This window comes from Corylus avellana, chromosome 2, assembly GCF_965113065.1.
Source record: "Corylus avellana chromosome 2, dhCorAvel1.hap1.2, whole genome shotgun sequence".
NCBI lineage: Eukaryota > Viridiplantae > Streptophyta > Magnoliopsida > Fagales > Betulaceae > Corylus > Corylus avellana.
In genome coordinates, this window is record NC_142491.1 from 20917215 (window position 1) to 20944626 (window position 27412).

General features: G+C 37.7%; 1 protein-coding gene and 1 pseudogene across 2 annotated transcripts; one reads left to right on the plus strand and one right to left on the minus strand.

The window, feature by feature from the left end:
- Positions 1 to 1310: 1310 nt before the first annotated feature.
- On the minus strand, positions 1311 to 7095 carry LOC132183618 (calcium-dependent protein kinase 26-like; annotated as a pseudogene). The gene is made up of 7 exons (XR_015911594.1): positions 4734 to 7095; positions 4471 to 4637; positions 4232 to 4384; positions 3508 to 3623; positions 3108 to 3275; positions 2077 to 2310; positions 1311 to 1874 (listed from the first exon to the last, which is right to left on the minus strand). The product of XR_015911594.1 is annotated as a calcium-dependent protein kinase 26-like (transcript).
- A 5866-nt stretch (positions 7096 to 12961) lies between these two features.
- Positions 12962 to 20873, plus strand: LOC148587464 (calcium-dependent protein kinase 26-like). Its single transcript, XM_088512627.1, has 8 exons — positions 12962 to 13094; positions 14906 to 15661; positions 16043 to 16186; positions 16273 to 16425; positions 16924 to 17039; positions 17280 to 17447; positions 19006 to 19239; positions 20691 to 20873. The coding sequence occupies exons 1-8, from the start codon at positions 12962 to 12964 to the stop codon at positions 20871 to 20873; spliced, it is 1887 nt and encodes a 628-aa protein (XP_088368753.1).
- The last annotated feature ends 6539 nt before the right edge of the window (positions 20874 to 27412 follow it).

Consider the following 27412-nt stretch of genomic DNA (forward strand, 5'->3'; position numbering starts at 1 on the left):
ATACTTAAAAAGTCCGTTTGAAGAAAAAAGTATTCGTTTGGTAAAGAAATTACAAGCGCTTTTAAGGATCCAAAAAGCCTAAAAAAGACCAAAACGCATTTTTGGCTAAAGCTTAAAAATGAAGCTTTTGCCTAAAAATGCTTTTTGACTTAAAAACTCTATTCCTCAAACACAATCTCAAATAAGCTTTAAGGGCCTGTTTAAGATTGCGTTTGAGGGGCTTAAAAGTGCTTTTAACATTCAAAAAGTCCGTTTGAAAAAAAAAAGTATTCGTTTGATAAAAAAATTAAAAGGACTTTTAAGGATCCAAAAAACCTAAAAATGGCCAAAACACACTTTTGGCAAAAACTTAAAAATGAAGCTTTTGTCCAAAAGCTCTTTTTGACTTGAAAACTTTATTTCTCAAATGCAATTTCAAACAGACTCTAAGTGTCAAGTTGGTTGGTTGTTGCTGGATAAGTTATCCGTAGTTAACAAGGAAAGAGGGAATTCTCTCTCTATATATGTATATTATTTTGTAATCTGCTGTACAATTTTTATTCAATTGAAATGAGTAACAGTCAAAATTAATCATTAATTTTTCTTTTTGCAATGCCTTTACTTATTCAAAATTTGATTTTCACTGACATGTTATCTCAATTATATAACAGTTATATAACAGTCTACAAAATAACATTATTATTATTATTATTATTATTTGGGTTTGGGCAAATTGAGAGGCTTATTTGGATAGATAACAGTAGGCTCACAAACATCATATACATGTCAATTGTCAAAGGTCTAATATGTTTTTTTTTTTCCGTCTAATATGGGTAATTAGGATAAATAATTGTAGTCCATTTTTCATAATTACTTTAGTGTTGAATAGTTAAGCCCCTTCTAGTAATAGTGAGGCCCATTTTAGTTGTCAGAGTTGTAAGCTAGCTAGCCTGGCTTGCTAGCCTGGCTTGCTAGCTTGGCTGTTAAAATGGTTGGAAGCTGAGCCCAACCATTTGTTCAGAAATTAGGACAGCCCATTTGTTTTCCATTTTGTCCTTACATTTTCCATAAATGTAAGGACAGCCCATTTGTTTTACATTCAATCAGTCAATTTTCAGATTTCATTTCATTCAACCAAGTTCTTCATTCCTCATTTCATTTCTACAATCCAGATTACCATTTCCATAAAATCATTCAGAAATTATGAACAAAATGGAGATGTGTTACAGAATCAATTAATCAAAGCAAAGAGACATTATCCTTTTTCTTTCACATATAAAAGGGAACCTCCAAATGAAAACAGCAATGAATAATTTAGCAACTTGAAAAGCTGTAAAACTTTGCTCTTGGAAGTCTATAAAGCTTATACATAATATACACATATTTTCTTCAGTCATACAGCATGATGAATACATTACACAGTAAATTCTCAAGCACAGAACCTCTGGGACCCAAATCTTCTGTAACACAAGATAAGGTTTTCAAACCAAAGAATTGAAATTGTTTCTCAATATTCATTAAAAATAAAAAATAAAAATTGTTTCTCAAAGCTTCATCACTAATTTTCTTCTGGCTTTCCTGCACAGCAAGCCGATGTGCCAAGTCAGTATACAGGACTGCAAGTTTAGAAGCTACAGCTTGATAATCATAAAAATAAAGAGGTCTTTTGGATGTTAATAAAGAAAGCTTTTGTGCCCCAATTGTGTTCAGAGTTTGAATAAAATCATTATTGAAGGATATTAACTGTAAGACGTGTAAGTCATCTCTGCTGTGAGCAACCAGGACCCCCAGATTGAACCTTTGCTCAAATTCAGATTGTGTTGTATTTGCCTTCCAATTCTGTCATTGCCCTTTTCCATTAAAGCAACAAATTCACGATAATCGATCCTTCCGTCCTAAAACAACAAATATACAAAAGAACATCTGAGATTGGTCAACAAACTAAGAGCTCAAATAGATATAAAAAAGGAAATACATATTATTTGTAAGCTTTGACAAGCCATTCAAATTGTATTTGTTCAGGTTTAAAATTATATTAGAGTGCATGAACTTTTGTTGACAAAAGGTTCTCTGCTTAAAGAGAACAAAATGACTTACATTATCTTGATCCACATTTCTGATTGTATCTTCAATATCTTCAAGAGAAATACCACTCATGCTATGTTCTTCACAAGCCTGCTGGAGATCATCAATTGTAATGTAACCATTTCCATCCTTGTCAAAGTATTGAAATGCTGCAATAAGAAGTTCCCTGCCTTCTAGTTTGTTAAGAGGAATTGTTGCAGCTATAAATTTCCCATAGTTGATAGTCCCACTGTCGTCAACATCAACCTACACAGCTAAAATAACCCACATAAATAGAAAATAAGAAACCCACAAAACAATATTATAAGCACAATAATCCAATACAGCAATATCAACCATATATTACAATTTAATGTTTCTGTCCAATGTCCACCGATTTGCTGTTATGATAAAGGAAGAGACATCATAACTTCTTGAATTTCCCAATAAACTTTCAGACAATGCAAACATTATTGATTTCTAACCATGCAAATTTCCAATCAAAAGGCGCATTAAGTATGTTATGCAGAAATTGAGGGAGTCGACGTTCATCAAAAGTGGTACATACTTTGCACAAGTCTCCACCTTCAGAAAACCCCAACTAATATTAAAGAAGAACGTGACAAATAAGATACCTCAGCTCTAGTGCTACAATCACAAGTGCATACCATTAATGGAATGTGATTTTCAGGATCAACTTTAACCAAAGAATGATTTTCCAAGTCCCTCATCTAACATGACATCACCAACTTAATTGTCAATATAAATTACGAAATGATTATCCGAAACATAGAATTGATGTGGATTCCAATATCCTAAATTCAGCCGCAGACATGCAATATATCGGAACACAAATGAAACGATAGCATAGATACATTCAAGTTATGGACATAGGTCAACTAATTGAAACAAAAACAGAACTATTGAATCAAGAAGAAGAAAAAGAAGATGATGATGAAGAAGAAGACAAAGAAAATGAACAAAAAGAATTAGATGATGATGAAATACAAAACAAAGGCAATAAACAGATCACACAAGTATTAGCTATGAAACGAACTTCTTACGGCTTCCATGAGATGAAGTATTTCTGAATTCCTCAAGATAGAGCCATATCTTCGCAAACCAGCTTTCAGTTTATCAAATGTAATTTCACCACTGTTATCAGTATCCATCGCCTTAAAAATTTCTCTCAAACCGGCAAGCTCCTCCTCAGGAAGGCTTTCAGCTATTACCTGATAGCACAAAACAGAGACAAAAAAGTTCTGTCAATATGAATACTAGATTTGGTATTTAAAAAGAGCATGGAAAAACTCAACATCAAACATCAGTATGCTTTTCAAATAAACAGCTAAATTGGTGCAATCCTGTATCTAAAAGTGTACACACACAGCTAGCACACTCGGTGTGTGTGTGTGTTTTGTCCTTAATTATATTTTTATTCCCGAGTCATGCACCTGTACTTACCCATAAAGCCATCTTCTTTAACTTCTTCATTTCAGAGAACCGTTTTATACGAGAAAGTACAACTGGATCCGGTGCTCTATCAGGAGCAACTCCATCTTGACATATCCAAGGATGGCCTAAACAAACGCTTAAGAGAGATAAATCTCAATTCATCATGAAATTAGTTCAGATAACAAGTAAATGCAACCAGGCGCTTAAGAGAGATAAATCTCAATTCATCATGAAATTAGTTTAGATAACAAGTAAATGCAACCAGGTAGCAAACTACATTATTCTAATCTTTCAAAACTAGGAAAACTCTGAATCAGATGAAAGAAACATATTACAAATACCTATTCAAAAGCAGTAAGATGTAAATAAAAACAATAAATCACATATACTTGATTCAAACATATTACAAATACCTTATACAGTTCATTCAAACAGACTAAGGTTGCATTTATAAGTCTTTAAACATTGATTGCATAGTAGATCAACCTGCAAATCTACTTTACAAGGTCTAAAGTTCGCATAACACTGGAAAACACCCAAAATGTAGTGCCTCAGCAGCTTATACATTTTTTACAAAATGATGGTAATGCCTAGTAGTCATGCAGGATGTAATAGCAACATGGAAACACACATCAACAAAGGAAAAAATATCAGTTTAATGCATTCAGTCTACATTAGATTTCCAAATAATAGGGCAAGATCATGAAGAAAATGACAGAAAGGTTAAACATACATACAACTTCATGAGCAGTCAAACGTTCTGAAGGTTGAGAACATAACATTTTCCGGATTAGGTCCTTTGCACTGACAGATACACTAGGCCATGGGTTTGATTCTAAGTCAATATCTCCCATCAACACCACATCAAATATTCCCTGCTGTGTTTCTGAATTACAAAAAGATAAAGCCTTCAGCAAACACACACAAAATGAAATTTTCACTCGTTGGGGTAATATACCAAATCACACATACCTGCCCAAAATGGCGGCACATCACTTAGCAATATATACAGTATGACCCCTGCTGACCGTATGTCTGCTTCTGGCCCATAATGCCCATGGAGTACCTAGGGAGCGATGTAGCATGCGCTTGGAACCGTATAACAAGCACTTGGAGTCATATTCATGAAAACTTGGCCCTACAAATGAAGTGTTAGACTCAATAAAATTGTCTACAAGCAGGAAGCAGCAGCAATAACTTCACAAATTGACAATAAGTATCTTGTTAAGTCACCTGGTTTGAAGAAAGCAGAGCACCCAAAATCAACGGCTTTGAGAGAGGAATCATCATATCTGTCAAGCAACAAGTAGGTCTCAGGCTTTAGATGCCTAAGCATAACCCCAAACGATTGGCAAGCATCAACAACCTCTACAATGATCTTTCCCAATTCAGCAGCCTTCCTCTCCATGTAATGCCCCCTCTTGATGGTCTGGTCAAACAAGTCAACACCACTACAAAGCTCCATCACAATATGCACATCCAAGGGATCCTCATAAGCACCCATGATGGTCACAATATTCTTGTGGCCCGCCAAATGGTGCATTATCTGAATCTCCCTCCTCAGATCCTCCACACCCACCTCAGAAGTCAACTTCCCTTTTGAGATTGACTTACTGGCATACTCAATCCCCGTGGCAATGTCGATGCATAAATAAGTAGTTGCTAATCTTCCCCGTCGTAATTCATGACCAAACTCGTAAAGATCATGAACGTTAGCAGTCTTATGGCCCGACACATAATAAGCTTGGTTGTCAACGCCACGCTAATGATGGCTTCTTCCTTGGTGGGAATAATGGCAGGTGAGTTTTCATCGTTGGAGAAGTGTTGGGCAACAAGCTGCTGGGTATTCGAGCTAGAATTGGAGTGGTCGGGATGGGTGTTGCGCCGATAAGATTTCCCCTTGGTAGATTTGCAGATTCCCATGTATGGAAGATATTGTTCCAAACTTCCAAACGACACAGCCCTTGAATTGCTTACCCATCAGCAACTATATATGGAAAACAAATGTGACACCATATACCCATAAAATAAAATTTTGAGTAACCAAATTCTCAAAACTTTATTTTTCCGACGGTGAGAGATAACCCCCACACCGATCGATCTACAATCCTTGGCTAGTGAAGACGAGTAAATCTGAGTTTTAAAAACTAGATCTAGATCTAAAACAAAACCGCCAGAAACGGAGTTTGGAAGAGAGTACAAAAAAGACACCGAACACTGCTACCATGAGAAAGAGAGACAAGAACAAAAACAGGAAAGGGGAGGAGGGAAGAACAGCGAAGAGCCATTCATCCCTCCTTTGTGTTTTCTCGTCGTTGGTGTCTCACACTGATTTATAAACAATCAAATATTTTATTATTCTTTTAATGAACAAACTTCCTTCCATTTCTCATAAACATCATTTTCTTGTGCAAGTTTGTAACACGTGTTACAGCATGGTCCATTTTCGTATATTTTAAACCTTGAGCAGCGCATGTTGGCTTGTCCCAAGAAGCCATCACAGACTCATTTTATCATTGTAGGAGAGCTGCCGAAGTAGAAGCTTTCATAAGTGAATGATAATCGGCTGATAGGCTATGTGTGCAATAAAGTGTGGTTTTGCTATGTTCTCCACAAATCATAAACATTATATAGTCGACTTATAACAAGTAATTCAATACATGTTATAATAGAAAATAAATTTAGGATTCCAGAGAACCAAAAAAGACCATAATAGAAAATAAATCAAATATACAAGACACAAAGATTTAAGTGATTCGGCTTAACAAGCCTAAATTCACTGATAGAGGCGACTTGGAGGAAATTCACTATTAAAAGATAGAGTACAAAGAGTAACATGGAGAAAATCACTTAAAACCCCAAGTCTCAATACACCCAAATTTCACTCACACAAAAAAATAAAATAAAATAAAACAACAAAAGAAAGAAAAAACCAACAAAAGAGCAAACTCTCTTTTTCTCTAAGACACTACAAACTGTGAGAAAAATAACAGAATATATTCTAAGAGAGGTTGACCTCCTTGGCTGTTTGTTTGATCGTTTCTCTTCTTGAATAAAGAATCGTTTGGGAATGGTGACTGTGTGTAGGTAGGGCTGGCAAAAAGGGTTGGCATGTCAAATTCATGTCAACCCAAACACGAAACGTTGAAGTAAATGTGCCGAACACCCAAACCCGAACACGACACGACACGTGAACACGTTTAAACGTATATATACAAATTTGAGATTAAAATAAAAAATAATATATATATATACGTGTCGACCCGCGGGTTGACATGACCCGACAGGTTTATTAAACGTGTCATAAACCCATTTATGACCCGAACCTGTTTAACCTAAACCCTAACCCTAAAATTACGTGTCGGGTTTGCGGGTCATGGGTTAAATTGCTAGCCCTATGTGTAGGTGTGTAGGTTGTCGGAGAACAACGCTTGGGCCCCACAAATCGGCAAAAATTAATGCTCTTTTAATAACATTAATAAAAAATAAGTAGATGGCGCCTCTAACAACAGAGAGCATAACACTCTCTTCTCTCTCCTCTAGAAATCTCCCAAGCTCCTCCTCGGCAGCCTTGGACGGCTTCCTCCCCCCCCTCCCTTTTCCCTCTATTTCCCTTTTCCTCCCTCCCCCTCCCTTTCTTGCTTCTTTAGAGGCCAAAATCGTCTCTTTAGAGATCCTATCCGCCTCCTCGGAGGCCTTATCTAACGCTTTAAGCGTTTTATCTCTATCCAAAAATTGCAACGCCCCATCCTCCACCGCAAAACCTCTGACCACCACCATCATCAGCTGCTCCAAGTTTGGGTTTCGCATTCTTCTTGAAAATTTTGGATATGTTTCTTTCAAAATCTGTTCTCTTGATTTCAGGAAGTCTCGGATGCTCACGAGCCACTCCACAGGGTTCCTGGCCGTCTCTGCCATTGTCTGCCACCAGCGTCCCCCCCATCCGGCCACCATGCGTCGAAGCGTGTTCAACACGTGCTGGAGCGTGAGGCATCTTTCTCGCCGCTCCACCTCCATCCACCACCTACGCCGGTCTCTTGGTTCCCTCATCGGCTCGTGGCCCTTTGCGTCTCCGACGTTGCTATTTTTTGGACATTTTACTCTGCTTTTCATCTTGTAGTTTTATTCTGTAACGTTGTTGTGTTGCTTTCTGTTAAACCCGATCCGGTTAGGCTTCAGACCCTTCGTAAGTGAAGTGGATCTTTTTTTCTTTTATTTTTGGAAACCTTTTTTTCCATTGTTACTGTGCATCTAAATCACCATGGCTTTTTTGAAAGTCTTTTTATATGCTTGATAGGGGTAGTCGTACTCCAGATGGTAGTATCCATCAGATTGCGCCGCAGCAAGGGTTTTCTTGGGCTACATTCGTAGATGACTTCCATCTTCACCTACTTTGAGAAGTTTGTAGTCTGTTTGGATTGGGTTAATTTGTCTAAGCTTGTTAGCTTTATGTGTCTGTCCTGTAACCTTTTTTCTGCTTTAATGGATTTCGGTTTGTTACCAAAAAAATAAAAAAATAAAAAAAAAGTAATTTTTACATATTTTAAAAATATGTCATTTTACTAGACTAATGCAAAAATTAGGCCCAAACCAGGATTTGAAGCTAATTATTGTCCACCAGGAGCATTTTCATTTAACTTTGTAATCTTTAGTTAAAATTTGGTTAAATGACTCACATTTTTAAGTTTAATTAGCAATTTTTTAAAAGCACCGCACAATAAACTCTCTAAATCTCACTCTATTCTATTTAAATATATTTTTCCCTCCATCTTTATTTTTTTTTATTCTTAAAAATTCCCATGTAGAGAGAGAAAAAAGAGGGAGAGAAGGGAAATAAATATAAAAATGCGTGAAAATGAGATACGAAGGAAGATCATTTCTCTAAATATAAAGTATAAATATGACAAAAATTATAATAGAGAATATGAAGAGAGCTTAAGGAAATGAAAGTTTTAGCTAAAATATCGGTAAGAGAATAAATTCTATCAAGCTTTAGTGTAAACCCATTATTTTACATCCTCTAATAAAAGTTTGACACGGCAACTTGAAATATTAAATAGAATGAGCATGGAAACACCAAATCTCGCAATTAAACTCATAGATTCAGAGAAATAGAGATTAGCTTGCTAACTGGTTTGTAGTTAATTCATACAAACCATTCTAATAAAGTGACACGTGTCCCCAAAGCATGTGAGATGCACATATATTTCAATAGCATGTGTTTTTCATATGTTTTTTTAATAGCATTAATCAAAAAAAGAGAAAAAATTGTTGTCAATATTTTGCCCATATTTTCCTGTATCATCTTACAAATCAACCATTAGATTTGTGAACTTATGTCAATTGTATACCCTACAAATCTAATAGTTGATCTATTGACTTTGTAAGAGAATATGAAAAAAAAAAAAATATGGGCAAATTATTGATACCAATCATTTCTCATAAAAAAGCATGTGATAATTACATGTTTTAAGGACACATGTTACTTTATTAGATTGATTTGTATAAATTAGCTACAAACCACTTTGTAGCTAATTTCTGTCCCTCAAAGAAGTATGTGAAACATCCAAACACAATCTTTTTCTTGTCTTTCTCTTTATTGGAAATCTATGCCTCGATCTGTCTCTGCTATGAGAAAATGATTTCCGGTGGTGAAAACATCTAGATTAATTCAGGACATGCCCTTCGTGAGCTCGGCTACATACAAGAGCTCAAGCGTGATCCCCAATATTCTCCGTACCCCTTTTCTTAGTTTCTTTTCTTGTTCCTTTGCTTTTGTTTGGCCTTTTTGTCCCCAATTCATACCAAAATATGAATTGGGTCAATGCGGTTAAGAGGAGAGGTGGGGACGCTGGTAGTGATGGAGGCTAAGAGGATAGGTGGGGATGCTGGGTCGTTAAAAGAGAAAATGCAGGAATTCAAAGCTTCAAAAATTTTCTTCCACGCTTCCAATAATTTTCTGGGTCACTAAACGAATTGTAGAGCAAGAGAGAGTAAGAAGAAATCACGAGTAAACCAAATTTTCTGGTAGATAAACCCGTTGAAAGCAGTCTTGAACTCCTTCAGAAAATTTGAGAGTATAAATTACCAAACCTCTTCCAGATAACTGCCCACAGCCTCATCAGCAATAGAAGGATCAACTATAAAATCAAAGAGTTCACGAATTGTCATAACAGCTGCACCATGTTTTTTTTAAAGAAATCCTGTTTAATTAACTCAGAAAAGAAAAACCTTAATTCTATGGTTTGTCTAAAATCCAATATTATTTTGGATTTAATCCAAGTTTTAGTTTTCCATTTCTACAATCTTTAATTTATTCCCAAGTTAAATGCCAAGATGTAGCGTCTCTCTCAGAGGCAAAAGCTTAAGGCAAGGCATTCACAGCCTACCCAAACTAATATACAGAAAGATTGTGCTTTTAAGAAGCAACAGCTTAAGGCAATAATTTCAGTCCCGTATGGATGAGAAGTAAGCTCCCATGCCTTATTTAAAATTCTGCCACAAGGAAGCATAACCACACATAAAATTCTGTAATAGCATTGTGAGCAGACATTTAAACAAGCCAAAAGTAACGAGTCCTCTCAGTAATCAGCACTCATGCTAGTTAAACAGGAAAGATAAATAAAAATACCTACACCACAAAAACTCACATCCAATAGTTCTTCTATATATACAAACGTGAAACGTCTTAACCTGGTAAGGCGGCAACAATATTAATTATAGTTTCTATAGTCATTGACCAATGCAAAAATCAAATTTCATTTCAAACTCATTACTTAAAAGCTCTAAAATTCTTACCCATTTTCGAAATAAAACAAAACAACCACCAATTGTAGATAAACAAACAAATCCAAACAAAAACCAAAGCAAACCCATTTAGGCAATTACATCATAAATAAAGAAAAATCTAATCCTCATATGTAAACATGTATAAATACCTTCTTCAACTCGGGGGGAATCGTCGGTGGTGTGACGTGGGTTGCGTTCAGTGGTGATGTCGTTCAGTGGGCGTCGCCGAGAAAGAGAGGAGTGTGGGAAAATGGGGCAGGTGAAATGGCTGGAGGTGGCTGCCCGAGCTGGTGCCGTGCCGTGGTGGGTGGGCTTCGCCGGTGCGTTCAGTGCCGGTGGTGGGCGGAGGCGGAAGGTGTGGGATGTGATGGGCGGAGGGGAGAGAGAGAGCAGAGTTTTCTGGTAGTTATGAAGGTGGGGTCCATTGTAAAAGGAAAATGAAGTTTGGGTAACGGTGTTAAGTGAGCAAGCTGGCGGCTTATATAAACTCGATTATTAAATGAAATGTATCACGAACACAAATCCTAAATTGAATATTCAACGAAACAATCTCAGTAACACATAATTAATTATAAATCTCATGATTATTAAAATCTTAAATTTGTATTTATATTTAGGAGTTAGAAAATGAAAAATTTTAGACTCTTCGTGATCAAAGAGAGAAAGAGCAATTATTAAAAAGACTCCGATTCAATTAGAGCAGACCTAAACGAAATGAAGAAGAATCAAGTAAAAACTATTGAGAGAGATTGCAAAAGGCAAAAACTGTTGAAGAATCAAACATACCCAAACACTATTACTACCTATCTGGTGAGCGAGAGTGGGATAGTAGGAAATGAGAGTTTAGGTGAAAGATGTGCTATGACTGGTGAGGGAGATTGAGAGAGACGTTGAAAAAATATTTTTTTTGTAGGGGGCATTGTCTCAATGTAGTCTGAATACAATCTGTTAACTTGTCCCACATTGCTAAGAAAATATCAATCCCCAAGTTTGTTTATCTATAAAAGGATGCATATCATCTCTCTTTGAAACCAAGTACTTTGTTGTATTGACTTACGCTCCATACTCAACTAGTTAGGCTAAACAAATGTTCATATGCAGGCTGGCTTCTTAAGCTATTTTTTTTTTTTTTTTTTTTTTTTTTAAGAAAACATTAAATATAAGAATAGTTCGACTCGACTTATTATGAGTCTGATGAGGGAGTGTAACCAATGACCCCAAAAATGAGTAAAGTGTAACTCTCGAAGGTGATCCCCTTCGAGGGAGTAAAGTGTAATTTATGACCCCAAAAATGATTCACGGAAAACATTGCATACTTTTACTTAGAGGTGTTTTTATGAGCGTGTTTAAGCGCTTGTCTCGTTCCCACTATCTGCAGACTGCAACGCTCCTCACCTCGCAGCCGGTCACCGGAGAGACAGCAGCGCAACGGTCGTTTCACACGCTTGCACACCTCCACACCTCGTTTCCAGTCACCGGAGATACAGCACCGCACGCCGTTCAGACGGTCAGCGGCACTCCCCCGGAGCAACACTATAACAATTAACATCGCACCACTCAACCACCGGAGTAGCGCCCGCTCTCCCACTGCACACTTCGACGGAGTTCCACACCTTGTTAGAGCAACCCAACCACCATGTTAGGGCAGCCCAACCACCGGACGCAGCACTACAGGAAACGACTGAGCAATAGCCCACTGCCACACACGGCATCGCAATCCTCCCACTGCACAGCGAAACCTCCCAAGAAAGAACCGCTCTGATAAAAGGTATTTATCGGCTTTTGTTCTTTTTCCAAGTTTTGCTGAGCATTATTTGTGCCCTTGGTGTTTCATTGACCATTGTTTTTGTTAGTTTCTGGTTTGGGTTATTATTTTTCTCTTTTTGTAGTCACCATTTGTTCAATCTTCTCATGAACCTAAATCATTTGCTTCTCGGTAGCCTCGCCTTTTGTACAAATTAAAGATGTCGTGGGTATATTTTTTCCTGTTGTTTTTGCTGGGTGATGAGAGGATATGAATGAAAAAAGAGTTTCTTAGTGGTCATAGATGCTGTGAAAACAACGTCGTTCGGAGGAAGGGCTTGCCCATGGCCACTCCCAACTCACCTTAGCATTTCTCTGCGTTTCTCTTTTTTGTTTTCATAGTCACCATTTGTTCAATCTTCTCATGAACCTAAATCATTTGCTTCTCGGTAGCCTCGCCTTTTGTACAAAAGATTTGATGGGTCTAGTTTTTCCTGTTGTTTTTGCTGGGTGATGAGAGGATCTGAATGAAAAAAGAGTTTCTTCGTTGTCATAGATGCTGTGAAAACAACGTCGATCAGAGGAAGGGTTTGCCCATGGCCACTGCCAACGCACCTTTGGCTTGGGGGGCGAGCCCCCAGCCTGCAGCCCCCGAGGCACATGATGGATCCTTCAGCCTGAGGGAGAGCCCATTACCACCCTCAACTCAAAAGGAAAAAATATATATATATTATATGTCCGCACGGGAGAGAAAGAGATTCGAACTAGTGATAAACGTATTATGAAACGTAATTTCCAACCGATTGAGTTAGTTCTTGGAGACAATTAATAACATAATTTATTAGCGGTTGATCGACCCTCGTTTATACTAAACTCTGCCTCTATTCTTGTCCTTGTAATGCATATTTTCAGGGCCGTGTCGTTTGGATACATGGGCATCCGCGAATCTATCAAGGGGAAATCTTATCGGCACAACGCCCATTCAGACAACTCCAGTTCCAGCTTGAATTCCCAGCAGCTTGTTGCCCAACATTTCTCCAAAGAAAACGACGAACATAAAAACTCACCTGCCATTACTCCCACCAAGGAAGAAGCCATCGTTAGCCGTTCTGAAAAGAGAAGTTCACTTCTGAGGCGGTTGCGCCGAATGTGGCAAACCACAAAAAGGTGGTTTTCATGAGGATCCCTAGCTTGGATGTGCAGACTGTGATGGAGACTACCACGGAGAGAAAGGTTGTTGAGGCTTGCCACTCGCTTGGGGTTATCCTTAGAAACCTAAAGCCTGAGAACTAGCTTGTTTTTTTTTACAAATATGATGAATCCTGTCTCAACAACGGCGTTTTAAGGTACAAATTAATATTTTAGTTCCTAATGTTGTCTGTGAGATGCAAGAAGAATTTTTATGTTTTAAGGTTGTATGTTTATCGTGCATGCATATATATGTAGTAAATCAAGCATAAATACATATAGACCTCCTTTAATTTTTTTTTCAACTTTAAAAATAGCAAAAAGAAGAAGAAAAAAAAAGCGAAAATAGTTTCCGGCCTGTTGAATTACCATCGGTATCGCGAAAGAGTGAACTAAATACAATATTACATATATTTATAAGGTGTTCATGCTCAGAAATTACTTATTGACAATTTATTTCTATATCCATCCTTCGTGGGGAAAAAAATAGATACATTTTTACTCTCAATTGATTATTACCCTTTTTATTTATTTATTTATTTATTTTTATAAATTTCTTCACTTGCTTTTGATATATTTATTGCACTAAACAAGAATGATTTTGACAATAAATCTAGGAAAATTCCTTCGTATCATCATTTACCCTTTTGATGATAAAAAAAAAAAAAAGCGAAGAAGAAGAAGAAGAGGTAAAAATGGTAGTTTATGAGATCAGTTGTATTTCTTCAAGTCGCCATTGAACATCTCCATCTTTGAGCTACGTGGACTCTGTTTACCTGCTGTCTCTCTCATTTTCACTAACTGGGTACTAGCTCCGTCTCTCGCCCTCCTTAACTTTTATGCATGTTTAGTTGTTTACGTGTTCGTGTTGACCTTTTCATTTCTTCTGTAATTTTTTCATTTTTCTGTTTCAAAATTTGATCTTTGGATATTCAGCTAGCAGGGTGATCAATGAATTCCTGTGGGTCTGTTTATTTTGTATTTTTCCTGGGAAAAAGATTTTGGTCTTTTGTTTGATCTTTGTCACCAACAAAATAACGCCGAGTTCATTTTGATATAATATTTGTGTTTTACTGCATATTTGTTGTGTTCATTTTTTTCAAGCTTCTTTATTTAGGATTAGGAGCTGATAAGTCTTTGATTTTGTCAGTGAATTGAGAGATTCTTGATTGTGCAATAGGCGGTGAAAGTCAGCGTAGGCGATTTGCGGGTTGTTTGGTGGGCATCCTTGAATCTTCCAAAAGGAAAGTTTCATTTAGGATTATGGGCTGGTTGAGTCTTTGATTTTGTCAGTGAATGAAGAGGTTCTTGATTGTGCAATAGGCGGTGAAAATCAGCGTGGGCGAATTGTGGGTTGTTTGGTGGGCATCCTTGAATCTTCCAAATGGAAATTTTTATTTAGGATTAGGGGCTGGTTGAGTCTTTGATTTTGTCAGTGAATGAAGAGGTTCTTGATTGTGCAATAGACGGTTAAAGTCGGCGTGGGCGAATTGTGGATTGTTTCGTGGGCATCCTTGAATCTTCCAAAAGGAAAATTTTATTTAGGATTAGGGGCTGGTTGAGTCTGAATTTCTCAGTGAATGAAGAGATTATTGATTGTGCAATAGGCAGTTAAGTGAGCGTGGGTTAATTGTGGGTTGTTTCATGGGCATCCTTGAATCTTCCAAAAGGAGATCTTTTCGGCTCAACCACTCCGTTTCTGAACACTCCAGTTCCAGCTTGAATTCACAGCAGCTTATTGCCCCAGAGATCTCCAAAGAAAACCCCAAAGATGAAAACGTACCTCACTTTTCTGACCAATCCAGTTCCAGCTTGAATTCCCAAGAGCTCATTGCCCCAGAGATCTCCAAAGAAAACCCCAAAGATGAAAACTTACCTGCCATAAATTCCCCCTCGAAAGAAGCCATCGTGAGCCGTGGAATTAATGACAAAGCTTATCATGTCTTGGGACACAAGACCGCTAACTTCCGTAAACTTTACGTGTTGGGTCGTGAATTACGACGGGAACTGCGTGGGAGTACTTATTTATGCATGGAGATTGCCACGGAGATTAAGTATTCCTGTAAGTTTATCTCAAAGAAGAAGTTGAATTCTGAGGAGGAAGTGGAGGATGTTAAGAGGGAGATTCAGATACTGCACCATTTAGCAGGTCACAAGAATATTGTGACCATCAAGGCTGCTTATGAGGATCTCTTGTATGTGTATATTGTGATGGAGCCTTGTGAAGGTGGTGAGTTGGTTGAATGGATCAACCAAAGGAGACGTTACAGTGAGAGAGAGGCTGCTGAATTAACAAAGATCATTGTGGGGGTTGTTGAGGATTGCCACTTGCTTGGGGTTATGCATAGAGATCTAAAGCCTGAGAACTTCTTGTTACTTGACAAAGATGATGATTTCTCTCTCAAAGCTGTTGATTTTGGGCTCGCTGTTTTCTTCGAACCAGGTAACTTAACATGCACCTGTACTTGTTTCTCTTTTAATTTTGATTTTTTAGATGAACTGGTTGCAATTTAAAGAAGTTAAAGCACCTGAATTAGTTCCTCTGTAATTAATTGGTTTGTTTTTTGAAATTATTCAGGTCCTAATGTTGTACCTTAAATGCAATGAAGCATTTTTACGCTTTAAGGTTGTATGTTTTTGTTCATGCCTATCTGGTAAATGTGAACAAAATGTGGAGACATATTTTATAATAAATAACTTGCAAGGTAATTTGTCAATTTTGTGAAGTTAATGCTGTTGCTTTTAGATAATGATTAAAGAGCTAGAATACATTTCTTGAGGCGTAAAGGGAGATACTAAAACTTTATTTGGCTTGCTACTTCAGCCCAAGTTTTCACTGATATGGCTGGAAGCAGACATTACATGGCTCCCGAGGTAATCGACAGGCGTTATGGGCCAGAAGCAGAGGTATGGACAGCAGGGGCCATACTATATAAATTGCTAAGTGGTGTGCCTCCACTTTGTGCAGGTATCTATGATTTGGTATGCTGTTGCAATGAGTGAAAGTTCCATTGTGTGTGCATATGCTGAAAGCTTTACATGTTAACAATTCAGAAACAGAACAGGGAGTATTTGATGCAGTGTTGAAGGGACATATTGACTTTGAATCAGACCCATGGCCCCAAATATCTGGCAGTGCAAAGGACCTTATCCGGAAAATGCTATGTTCTCGGCCTTCAGAATGTTTGACTGCTCATGAAGTTTTATGTATGTTTGATATGCTTCCTGTCATTTTCATCATGACCTTATGCAATTATTTGAACCATCTAATGTAGACTGAAAGAATTAAACTGCTCTGTTTTCCCTTTGTTGATGTTCATTTTCCATGATGCTATTACCTCATGCATGACTAATAGGCATTACGATCATTTTGTAAAACATGTATAAGCTACCAAGGCACTACATTGTAGGTGTTTTCCAGTGTTACAAAAACTTAAGACTTCTGTAAATAGATTTTCAGGTTGATCTACTATGCATTCAATGTTACTCAGCTTATAAATGCTACGTTATATTCTCCTTTTAAATAGGGATTTGTAATATGTTCTTTCATCAGTGTTTTGCTAGTTTTGGAAATTAGAATAATAAAAAAACTTCTCAAGTGAGAATTTACCATACTTGTTAATGTAGCTTGCTACCTTGTTGCCTTGTTATTTGAACAAATTTCAAGATCGAATTGAGATTTATCTTTCTTAGTTGTTTGCTTAGGCCATCCTTGGATACGTCAAAATGGAGTTGCTCCTGATACAGCACCGGATCCAGCTGTACTTTCTCGTCTAAAACAGTTCTCAGCAATGAATAAGTTTAAGAAGGCAGCTTTACGGGTAAGTACTAGTGCATGACATAGAAATAAAAAGATAAAGGACACACAGAGAGAGAGAGAGAGAGAGAGAGAGAGTGTGTGTATTATGAGTTTGAATAAACGTTTAGATGCTACATATCAGTTTGGCTGTTTAGTTGAGAAGCATACTGATGTTTGATATTGACTTTTGCTATGCTTCTTTTAATAGCAGATCTAGTATTCATATTGATGGAACTTTTATGTCTCTGTTTTGTGCTATTAGGTAATAGCTGAAAGACTTTCTGAGGAAGAGATTGCTGGTTTGAGAGAGATGTTTAAGGTGATGGATACTGATAACAGTGGTGGAATTACGTATTATGAACTGAAAGCTGGTCTGCAAAGATATGGCTCTGTCTTGAAGGATACAGAAATACTTGGTCTTTTGGAAGCCGTAAGACGTTTGTTTCATATCTAGTACTTGATTTGCTGGTGTTTATTGTGTTTGTTTTGTACTTCCATCATCATCTAATTCTTTCTGTTCATTTTCTTCATCTTCTTCTTCACCATCATGTTCTTTTTCTTCTTCTTGATTCAATAGTTTTCTTTTTCTTTTTGTTTCAATTGGCTATTCTATGTTCATTATAACTTGAATGCATGTTTGCTATCACTTCATTTCAGTTCAGATATATTGCATGTGGCTGAATTAGGGTATTGGGAACCACATTAATTCTGTGTTTTTGATGATCAAAATACGTCGTTTATATTTATAAATAAATTTGTGTTGTCATGTTATATTAGGAACTTGGAAAATAAAAACTTGGGTAAAGTTAATCCTGAAATGAAATTCCTTTCATGTTTTGCACTCTTGCTTGAAGCACTAGAACTCATGTACTTTATTTGTCACGCTCTACTTTAATATTGTTGGGGTTTTCTAAAGGTGAAGGTTCCTGTATCGTATACTCTGTGACAATATTCTATATTGTTATGAGTGCACTTGTGAGTGTTAAGTTCCACATTGAGAGAGTATAAAAATAAAAAATAAAAAAAGTAGTTAATATACCTAAGGGGACTCAAAACCCATTAGTTTAGGCTTTTGGGCTAGAGTGGTATTCAAATATGTATATTAATACACTCTTGGTAAAAACTCTCAAACCGTTTATCTTCCCAACAAATGGTATCAGAGCCATGGTTTGCTTCATGGGATGGGTGTTTGGACGCGTCTGGTTTAGAGTTGTGTCCGCTTCCGCAACTCTTGACGCGGGACACTCTTGGAAATGTAAAAAGACTCACAACCGAGGAAAAGTTCAAATATGTATGTTAATGCACTCTTGGTAAAAACTTTCAAACCGTTTATCTCCCCAACATATATGAATATTTTTATTTAAGAAACATTAAATAGAGGATTTTTTCCCATCCACTTTGTAAGATAGTTGCCGGAGTAATGGGCCATTTTTCATGCAAAGGTTAGCATATTTGTTGCTCCTTTTGAGGAAATGTGTTGTCAATGAGGAAGTTGGGATCATGGGAAAATTTTTATCATACTTGGTGCTCCTTTTGATTTGGAATTTACATATTCAGAAGCTAATATGTTTGTATTGTTTGTAAATATTTTTGGAAAATTAAGAAGTTTTGTTGTCTCTTCCTTTATCATAATAGATAATTGGTGGACATTGGACAAAATTATTATCCTTTATGATACAAGAATCCCTTAATTACTAATTTTCAAGGATAATTGAAGTTTCATACAGGGTTGCCATTGCCGTATATGATTATTATGCTCATAGCATTGTTTGTTGGGTTCATTACATTCTGTTTATCTGAGCAATTTTAATTGTGTTCCTGCTGATTTAGGCAACAGTGGGACCATCAACTATGGTCCCTTAATTCTTATAGTTTATCATTGAACTTTAATATGGGGTTGTCATTGCCATACTGGATTATCGTGCTCACGATGTTATTTCATGAATTCATTATGTTCTGTTTACCTGAGCTATTGTAGCTATGTGCAGACTGATGTGGACTATAGTGGCACTATCGAATATGTGGAATTTATAACTGCAACAGTTCATCTTAGCAAACTAGAATGTGAGGAAAATCTCATTGCAGCATTTCAATATTTCAACAAGGATGGAAATGGTTACATCACAGTTGATGAGCTCCAGCAAGCTTGTCCGGAACATAACATGACTGTTGCTTATCTTGAGCATATTGAAGATATAATCAGAGATGTTGATCAAGATAATGTAAGTCATCTGAATTTGTTCCTCTTAATCAGAGAACTTTATGTCAACAAACGTTTATGCACTCTAATATAATTATCTTTGAATGATTTTTAAACTTGAACCAATAAGTTTTAAATGGCCTGTCAAAGCTTTTAAATTTGTATTTCCTTTTCCAAATTCAATTGGAGTACTTGTCTGAGTGATTGGATTCTGTCCATATATGCAATTGAATCTCTCTCTCTCTCTCTCTCTCATTTTTTACCATTTTGTACCATTGTGCAACATGCTCTTGAAGTGGAGGGACCTTCTCTTTATCTTTTAGTTTTTTCATTATCCATTATTGTATGGGAATCCCTTAGTTACTTCTTTTAAATGATCATTGAAGTGCAATATGGGGTTGACATTTCCCTATTGGATTATTATGCTTGTAATGTCATTTCATGTGTTCTTTTTACCTGATCTATGTTAGCTGTGTGCAGGCTGATGTGGACAACAGTGGGACTATCGACTATGGGGAATTTATAGCTGCAACAGTTCATCTTAACAAACTTGAACGTGAGGAACATCTTGTTGCAGCATTTCGATACTTTGACAAGGACGGAAGCGGTTATATTACAGTTGATGAGCTCCAGCAAGCCTGTACTGAACATAATATGACTGATGTCTTTCTTGAAGATATAATCAGAGAAGTTGATCAAGATAATGTAAGTCATCTGAATTTGTTCCCCTTCAAGCTGATAATCCTCTGTTGGGAAGTATTTGTGCACTTTAATATAATTGTCTCTAAATGATTTTAAATCTTGTACGAATAAGCTTTAAATATCTTCTTTGCAGCATCTTATCAAAAAAATATCTTGTCAAAGCTTATAAATCTCGCCTATGTTTTTTAAAATATTTGTTTTTTGTCTTTTGTTATGTTCTGAGAACAAAAAAGATTATTAAACAATCAAAAACGCAAAATACTCAAAATTGTTTTTACCTTTATGTGACGTCATAATACTTTTTCAAATCAAAAACAAAAAACATCCCCTAAAACACATTAACAAACATACCCATGGGTTTCTTTTTTGAGGTCAATTTAAGTGTTCACCTGAAAGTGTGGATGCTATGCATATAAGCGATTGAATCTCTCTTTCTATGCCATTGTGCATTAGATCATAGGACAATAAATGTTAATTTTCTCATCTGGATTCTCCTTTCAAAAGTCTATATATCAACAACTTTTTGAGGTTGGGTTTATAAGTCTTCTGTCTACAGCACATATTATACAACTAAATTGGGATGCCAATTTCGTATGAACATTTAAATATGCCAATTATACAACTAAATTGGCATATTTCACTTGATTTTTTCCTTTTTTGTTAGCCTTTCTCCTTTGTCCTCTCTCCTATTGATTTTTTTTTTTTTTTTTCCGGGCTTTCCTATTTGTTTGTTGATCTTTTTGTTATGCTGTATATGCTGTGTTGTTTTAGGATGGAAGGATCGATTATGGTGAATTTGTTGCTATGATGCAAAAGGGCAATGCTGGAATTGGAAGACGAACTATGCGAAACAGTCTGGTACTCATTAGCTCCAACAAGCACATCGAGTACAGGTACTTCCTGCTTTGTGTATCTGAGCTGTTTCCCTTTTCCAGTTCTTTCAAAGTATCATGAAACTTGATGGATCCTTCACTTGTCCTAGGACAACATCACATGCTTAGTGATTATAGTTGAGTTTTAAAGGCAAAATAAACTCATCTATAAGGGTGTTCAACCGCATGCTTACTGAATTGCAAATTGGCAGGTTGTACAGCAACGCCAGAAGAAAAATTAGTAATGAAGCATTGAGAAGCAATTTTGGCTCCTAATCAGTTCCCAGAGAAGATTATTCTGTGCTTGAGCATTTATTGAGTGATATGCCTTTATCATGCTGTATGACTGAAGAAAATATTTATAAGCTTTGTAGACTTCAAAGTGTGAAGTGTTACAGCTCTTTCAAGTTGCTAAATTATTGGTTGCTGTTTTCATTTGGGGGTTTCTGATTATATTTGAAAGAAAAGGGATTTGATCTCTGGATAATGTCTCTTTATTGAGTTTTGGTTGCTTCCAGTTAATCAAATCACTGTAAATATCCTTTTTTTTTATTAAAAAAAAAAAACAGTATAAATGGGATGATTGAAGAACTCTAGACGACCTCCAATGATTTTTTCACTATAGGGAAGCCAAAATCCTCTTTACTTCAGGCCTTGCCTTGCTCTTGAGGATGTAAATTGAATGTCTTTTGGGTGTGGTATTGGGCAAATTGAGATGCTTATTTGGCTTTGTTTGATAAAGTTTTTTCTTCTTTTTGTTTTTTCTTTTCTAAACAAAAATATTAACAAATAAACCAAAAACACAACGCTCAAAAACACTTGAAACTACTATTATCTTTATGATACATAGTAATGTTTTTTCAAACCAAAAAAATAAAAAACATCATCTGAAAGGTAATAATAAATGAAGCGGTTATTTTGCAGCAGTAATGATTGGCTTTTTGTAGAGTTCTCTTTCTGAAACAGGACACGAACAGAATGGGCTTGTCAAAGGTAGGGACAACAAAAGAACCTGGGATTATGCAATCTGAAATTGATAATGGCGGGTGCAAAAGAGAAAGAAGAAACTGGGGTTGAAGATGTGGAGGTGGTGTGATGGAGCTGAAGATGTAGTGGACTTCATTGTTAAAAGAAGGGTTAAAGTGCATAATTGATACATGTGGTTTGCTCTTTATGAGAAAAGTACTTCTGGTATTAAAAAGTGACATAATTGAAACATGTACTTTTCAAGTTTGAAATAAAATATTGTACGTCGATATTTTTGGTTATCTACTATTTAAAAACTTAATAAAATTTTGCTATGCGTATAAAAAGTTATCTAAGATTAATAAAATGTTGTCACGTGTAAAAAAATGTCACTTCAACTTAACATCTAATAAAAAAGGTTTTAAAAATAAAAACAAAAAATAAAAAATAAAAACGAAAGTGGTGAAAAAGGAAGGGGTCTTCACCCATGGAGTGGTGGGTCCAGCCATCTGTGAAGGCCTTTTTGAGGGTGGCTGGAAACCCCTAGAAACTCCCAAAGGGTGGTTGGACCCTCGCCCTTTCCCACCCCACCGGCAGCCTAGGTACACCCTTTTTTTTTTTTTTTTTTTTTTTTTTTTCTTTCTAAGTATTAGTTTTTGTTTTCTTAAGTTTCTTTTATTAGGAGTCAAGGTGAGGTGACATTTTGTACACAACAGTATTTTATTGGCCTCAAATACCTTTCTATATACGTGGCAAAAATTCATTTAATTTTTAAATGACAAATGGACGGAGGTATCAAGGAGGTATCAAATTTATAAACTTGTAAGTACATGTATCAAGTATTCATTTAAGCCTTAAAAAAACAAAAAAAACTACGTGAGTCTTAATGAGGCTTTAATACCACATGTTAAATATATTGTTGAATATATTGTGGAGAACGGAAGAAAGAGAGAGAGAAGAGAGAGCGGAAGCATATAGGAGTACATCTCTTCTATATTGATAACGATATGATATTGATATATTATTACAGAGGCTACTATATATAAAGGGGCTATGAGTGATAAATAAGAAACCCTAGATTAAACCCTAAAATATATAAGGCAACATAATAGAATAATATAAAATATTCTAACATCCTCACTCAAACTTAAGGTGCAAGGGAAAAGAAAGGGAAACAAAAATGATTTTTTTTTTGGGGGGGGTATGCCGGAAAAGTCGCCGGAGAGGTGATCGGAGTTGGGCGGCCGGTGGTGGTCGACGTAGGGCAGCGGCGGTAGCTGGCTGCTGGTGGCAACTGGGCCCAAAATGTTGTGCTTGAACTTGTAGAGAGCCTTATAGGCTAGATTAGATTGTGCTAGTTTGATTGGGCCGAAATAGGCCAAAACCCATGGACCATTGAATATGGCCTGACTCGAAAATGATATGACCTGGGTATAACCCAGTGAACTGGGTTGACTATTTAGATCGGGTTGTAGGAATTGACCCGGTTGGACCAGTTTAGAACCCGATGATCCAGTTCGAAACCGGTTTTGGATCGGGGTGGAGATGCCTTGGATGGATCTAGAATTGACCCGGTTAGATTGGTTTAGAACTCGATGACCCGATTAGAACCGGTTTTGGATCGGGTTGGAGATGCATTGGATGGATCCGAAATTGACCCGGTTGGACTGGTTTAGAACTTAATGACCTAATTAGAACCGGTTTTGGTTAATATACCTAAGTGGACCCAAGACCATTAGCTTAAACTTTTGGACTAGAAGTGGTGTCCTAATATATATATTAATTTACTCTTGTTTGACTCCCCTTTGGTGTTTCTCTCCCCAACAAGGCTTTTGGGATAACTAGTAATTTAACATGGTATTAAAACCAAAGGTCTTGAGATCAAACCTTGACTCCGTCAATTCACCCCCATTTAAATTAAATATTTCATGTATTGGGCATCACTTATTAACAGGAGGTTCTAATTTCTAAACCCGATGACCCAGTTAAAAACTGATTTTGGATCGGGTTGGAGATGCCTTGGATGGATCCAAAATTGACTCGGTTGGACCGGTTTAGAACCCGATGACCTGGTTAGAACTGGTTTTGGATTGGGTTATGCCTTGGATGGAAGAGGTAAATATTGGATTCGGATGAGTTTGAATTTCTTCTTCTTTTTTTTTTTTTGGATCTAACATTTGGCAGAGGCTAGGGCTGACGTGGCAGCATCTCTGGAGGAAACGTGGCAGTAGGGAAGGAGGAGAAGAGTCTGGTGCAAGTGGTGCACGCGCCAGACGCTGCGGTCCTTCGCCGCGCGTGCACCACACGCACCAAACTAGCTAGGGTTTTCTGGTGTGTGAGGCGCGCGCATTAGACGCGCCAGGAGATGGCCGGTGCGTGGGAGGTGCTACCGGCGCGTGGCGAGGCCCTCCTGACGCGTGGACACCATTGGAGGCGCATGAGGGCACGTGGAAGTATGGACGACTGAGATCTCTTCGGATCTAGACTCGGAGGCATCTGATCTGTCGTTTGAGGAGGAGTGTGTAGCTCCGGTAAGGGCAGCAGCACCGCATAGAGGCGCGGGTAGAAACTGGCGGAGGTGCGTGGTGGTGTGTTGGTAGGCCAATGGTGGCGGATCTTCCACAGATCTATAGATTTGTGCCTTGCAAGTATGAATCTGAGATTAATTTTCCCAAATGAGGCTGCGATGAAGGCGTGGTTGAGATTTTGAGCGGATGACCGCTTGGCGGCGCGCAGATGGCCGGAAAAGGGAGTTCACCGTAGGGAGCACTGAAAAACATTAAAGACGTTTATTGTAGGCCACAGAAAATGGCTTTGATACCATTTTAAATCATTAGTTGAAATAATGAGGATGCGAAAATTATAGAGGAAGCAATATAGAATACCCCTCAGGGCTACATTGTACTTATTAACTTTTTTTGTCTACAATACAAAGGTCTCTATTTATAGGGTAATGTCTAAATACAAGTATTGTAATCAAATCTCCTTGATTTGATTACAATCCCAATATTTGATTACAATCAGCCCATAAATAGAGAATATTTGATATCAATGTAATTATGGAATATACGGAAAATATATATTATATTTTTCGTATATTCTAACATTCCCACAAACTCAATGTGGAATATTCTTGAACCTTGAATTTGAAATCTGAAACAATGATGATGGCGATGGCGGAGGCCGGGAACAAGCCATAGATGGTGGTGGTTGGCGGAGGAGATAGAGGCTAGCGGGCGGCTAGCGACGGCGGCAGGTGGCTGGTGAATGCATATTCAAAAAGGCCGACAATGGGCCAAACTCTAAAATGGGCCGACAACAGGTCAGGGTTGACAATAAGCCAAACTTCAAAAGGGACCGACGTCGGGCCAAAATCCAAAAAGGGGATGACGACGGGCCAAAAATAAAAAGAAAATGAGCCCACTTGGGCAGTTATTAGATCGGCGCTCCGAACTTGAAAGACGCGAGGTGCGTGTGATGTGGTCACTTGGACTTTTTTTTTTGGGAGCTTGGATCCAGTGCTGGCGAGAGCATTATAAGACTTGTGAGCTTGCCTGATCTGGTGTGGGCGAGCGAGTGTATGGCAAGGTTAAGTGCACTACACAAGCAGAAATCCTGTGTGACGCGCGCAAGAGAAAAACCATGGAGTCACAAGGCTGCGATCCAGTGTGACTAAACACATGTGAAGCCGTGGGCTGGGATTTGGTGTGATGCATTTGTAGGTGGATCCTAGAATTGTGATTCAGTGTGGCGCGCAAAACAAACACCCGGGGTGAGTGCGAGCTTGTGTGGCTGGTAGTAAACAACACCAAACACTGTACATGGTGGGGAAGGAAGCAGCCGGAATTTGGAGATGATCGGCAGGCACAGTGCGACTAATGTGGCCGGTAGATGGCGGTGGAGGCTTGATGGCCAATGGCAGCGCGTGGAGGAGTTTGACAGTTGGATGTAGCGGAATAATGAGATTAATGTTGGAGAGAACACTCATAAATGTAATGACGATTATTGAAGGCCACAAAAAAGTGGCTCTGATACCATGTTAAATTACCAGTTATCTTAAAAGCTTAACCTTATAGAAAGAGGTAAATTTAGTCACTTAATTATTACTTTAACACTCCCTTCATGTGTGGGCTCAAACTCTCTTTTAATAGCTGAGGCCCAACACGTGGAATATTTAATTTAAACGGGGAGGGGTGAATTGATTGAATCAATGTTCGATCCATTAAATCACCAAAGCTCTTAAGCTGAACGACAACATTAATTTAAGTTTGACTCCCCTTGCTAGAAGTGGAATATTGTTTGACATAATGATGATGCGGAAATAAGCGGGAGCAGTATAGAAAAAATAAACACATAGAACTTACGGGTGATTCGATGTTAAACACCTACATCCACCACTTAGAATACCTTTAAGGGCTACATTGTGCTCATTAGCTTTTTTTGTCTACAATACAAAGGTCCCTATTTATAGGGTAATGTCTAAATACAAGTATAGTATGATTTGATTACAATTATCCCATAAATAGAGAATATTTGATATTAAGATAATTATGGAATATATGGAAAATATATATTGTATACTCCAACATCCCCCTCAAATTCAACGTGGAAGTCTATAACCTTGAGTTTGAAACCATAAACAATGATGACAGTAGTGGCGGAGGCCGGGAACGGGCTGTTGAAGGTGATGATTGCCGGAGGAGATAGCGGTTGGTGGGCGGCCAGCGACGGCGACAGGTGGTGGCTGGTGAATGTAGATTAAAAAGGGTCGACAACGGTCCAAACTCCAGAAGGGGCCGACAACGGGCTTATGCTGACAATGAGCCAAACTTCAAAGGGGCCAACGAGGGGCTAGGGCTGACAATGAGCTAAACTTCAAAATGGCTGACTATGGCCAAAACTTAAAAAGGGACGACTTGGGCCAAAAAAAAAAAAAATGAGCCCACTTGGGGCGGTTATCAGATCGGTGCATCGAACCTGACCGGAGCGTGGTGCGCATGATGTGGTACACTTAGACCCGGTTCTTTTTTTTCTTTTTTTTTTTTTTTTTTTTTTTAAAAAAAAAAAACGAAAAAACTTAAATAAGGGCTATCTTAAACCAAATTGCCAAATAGCTAGCATTTACAAAACTGGAATAGGAGAATACCTATAACGGAATAGACTTATCCGGCAGCAACAGCGGAGGCGCGTGAATCCTACGCGCACAGTGACAGGTGGTGCGTGGGAGCACGTATAGTGTCGATTTTGGCTGATCTAGGCGGCTATGAAATCCGTTGTGTCTGATGTGTTGAATGGTGGGAACATCGAGGTGTTTGGATGAACTTGGAGGCATGTGGCTGAATGGGTAGAAGGTGTCGGAGGCGCATGGTGGCCGGAGGCGGCGCGAGATGACTAGCGGTGACGCATGGAAGAGCATGGCACTTGGATGTAGCAGAACAATGGGAAACATCAACGACGTTGAAGGCCACAAAGTGGTTGTGATACCATGTTGAAATATATATATATATATAACATAGCTCTGATACCATGTTAAATCACCAGTTGTCCCAAAAGCATAAGCTGATAGGAAGAGATAAATTTAATCACTTAATCATTACTTTAACACTTCCCTTTACATGTGGGCTCAAACTCTATTTTTAATAAGTGATGCCCAAC

Coding starts and splice junctions, on each gene's coding strand:
- LOC148587464 (XM_088512627.1), top strand. CDS start 12,962: ATGGGCATCCGCGAATCTATCAAGGGGAAATCTTATCGGCACAACGCC. Junction 16,426..16,923: donor GACTGCTCATGAAGTTTTAT/GTATGTTTGATA, acceptor TTGTTTGCTTAG/GCCATCCTTGGATACGTCAA. Junction 17,448..19,005: donor TACTTGGTCTTTTGGAAGCC/GTAAGACGTTTG, acceptor AGCTATGTGCAG/ACTGATGTGGACTATAGTGG.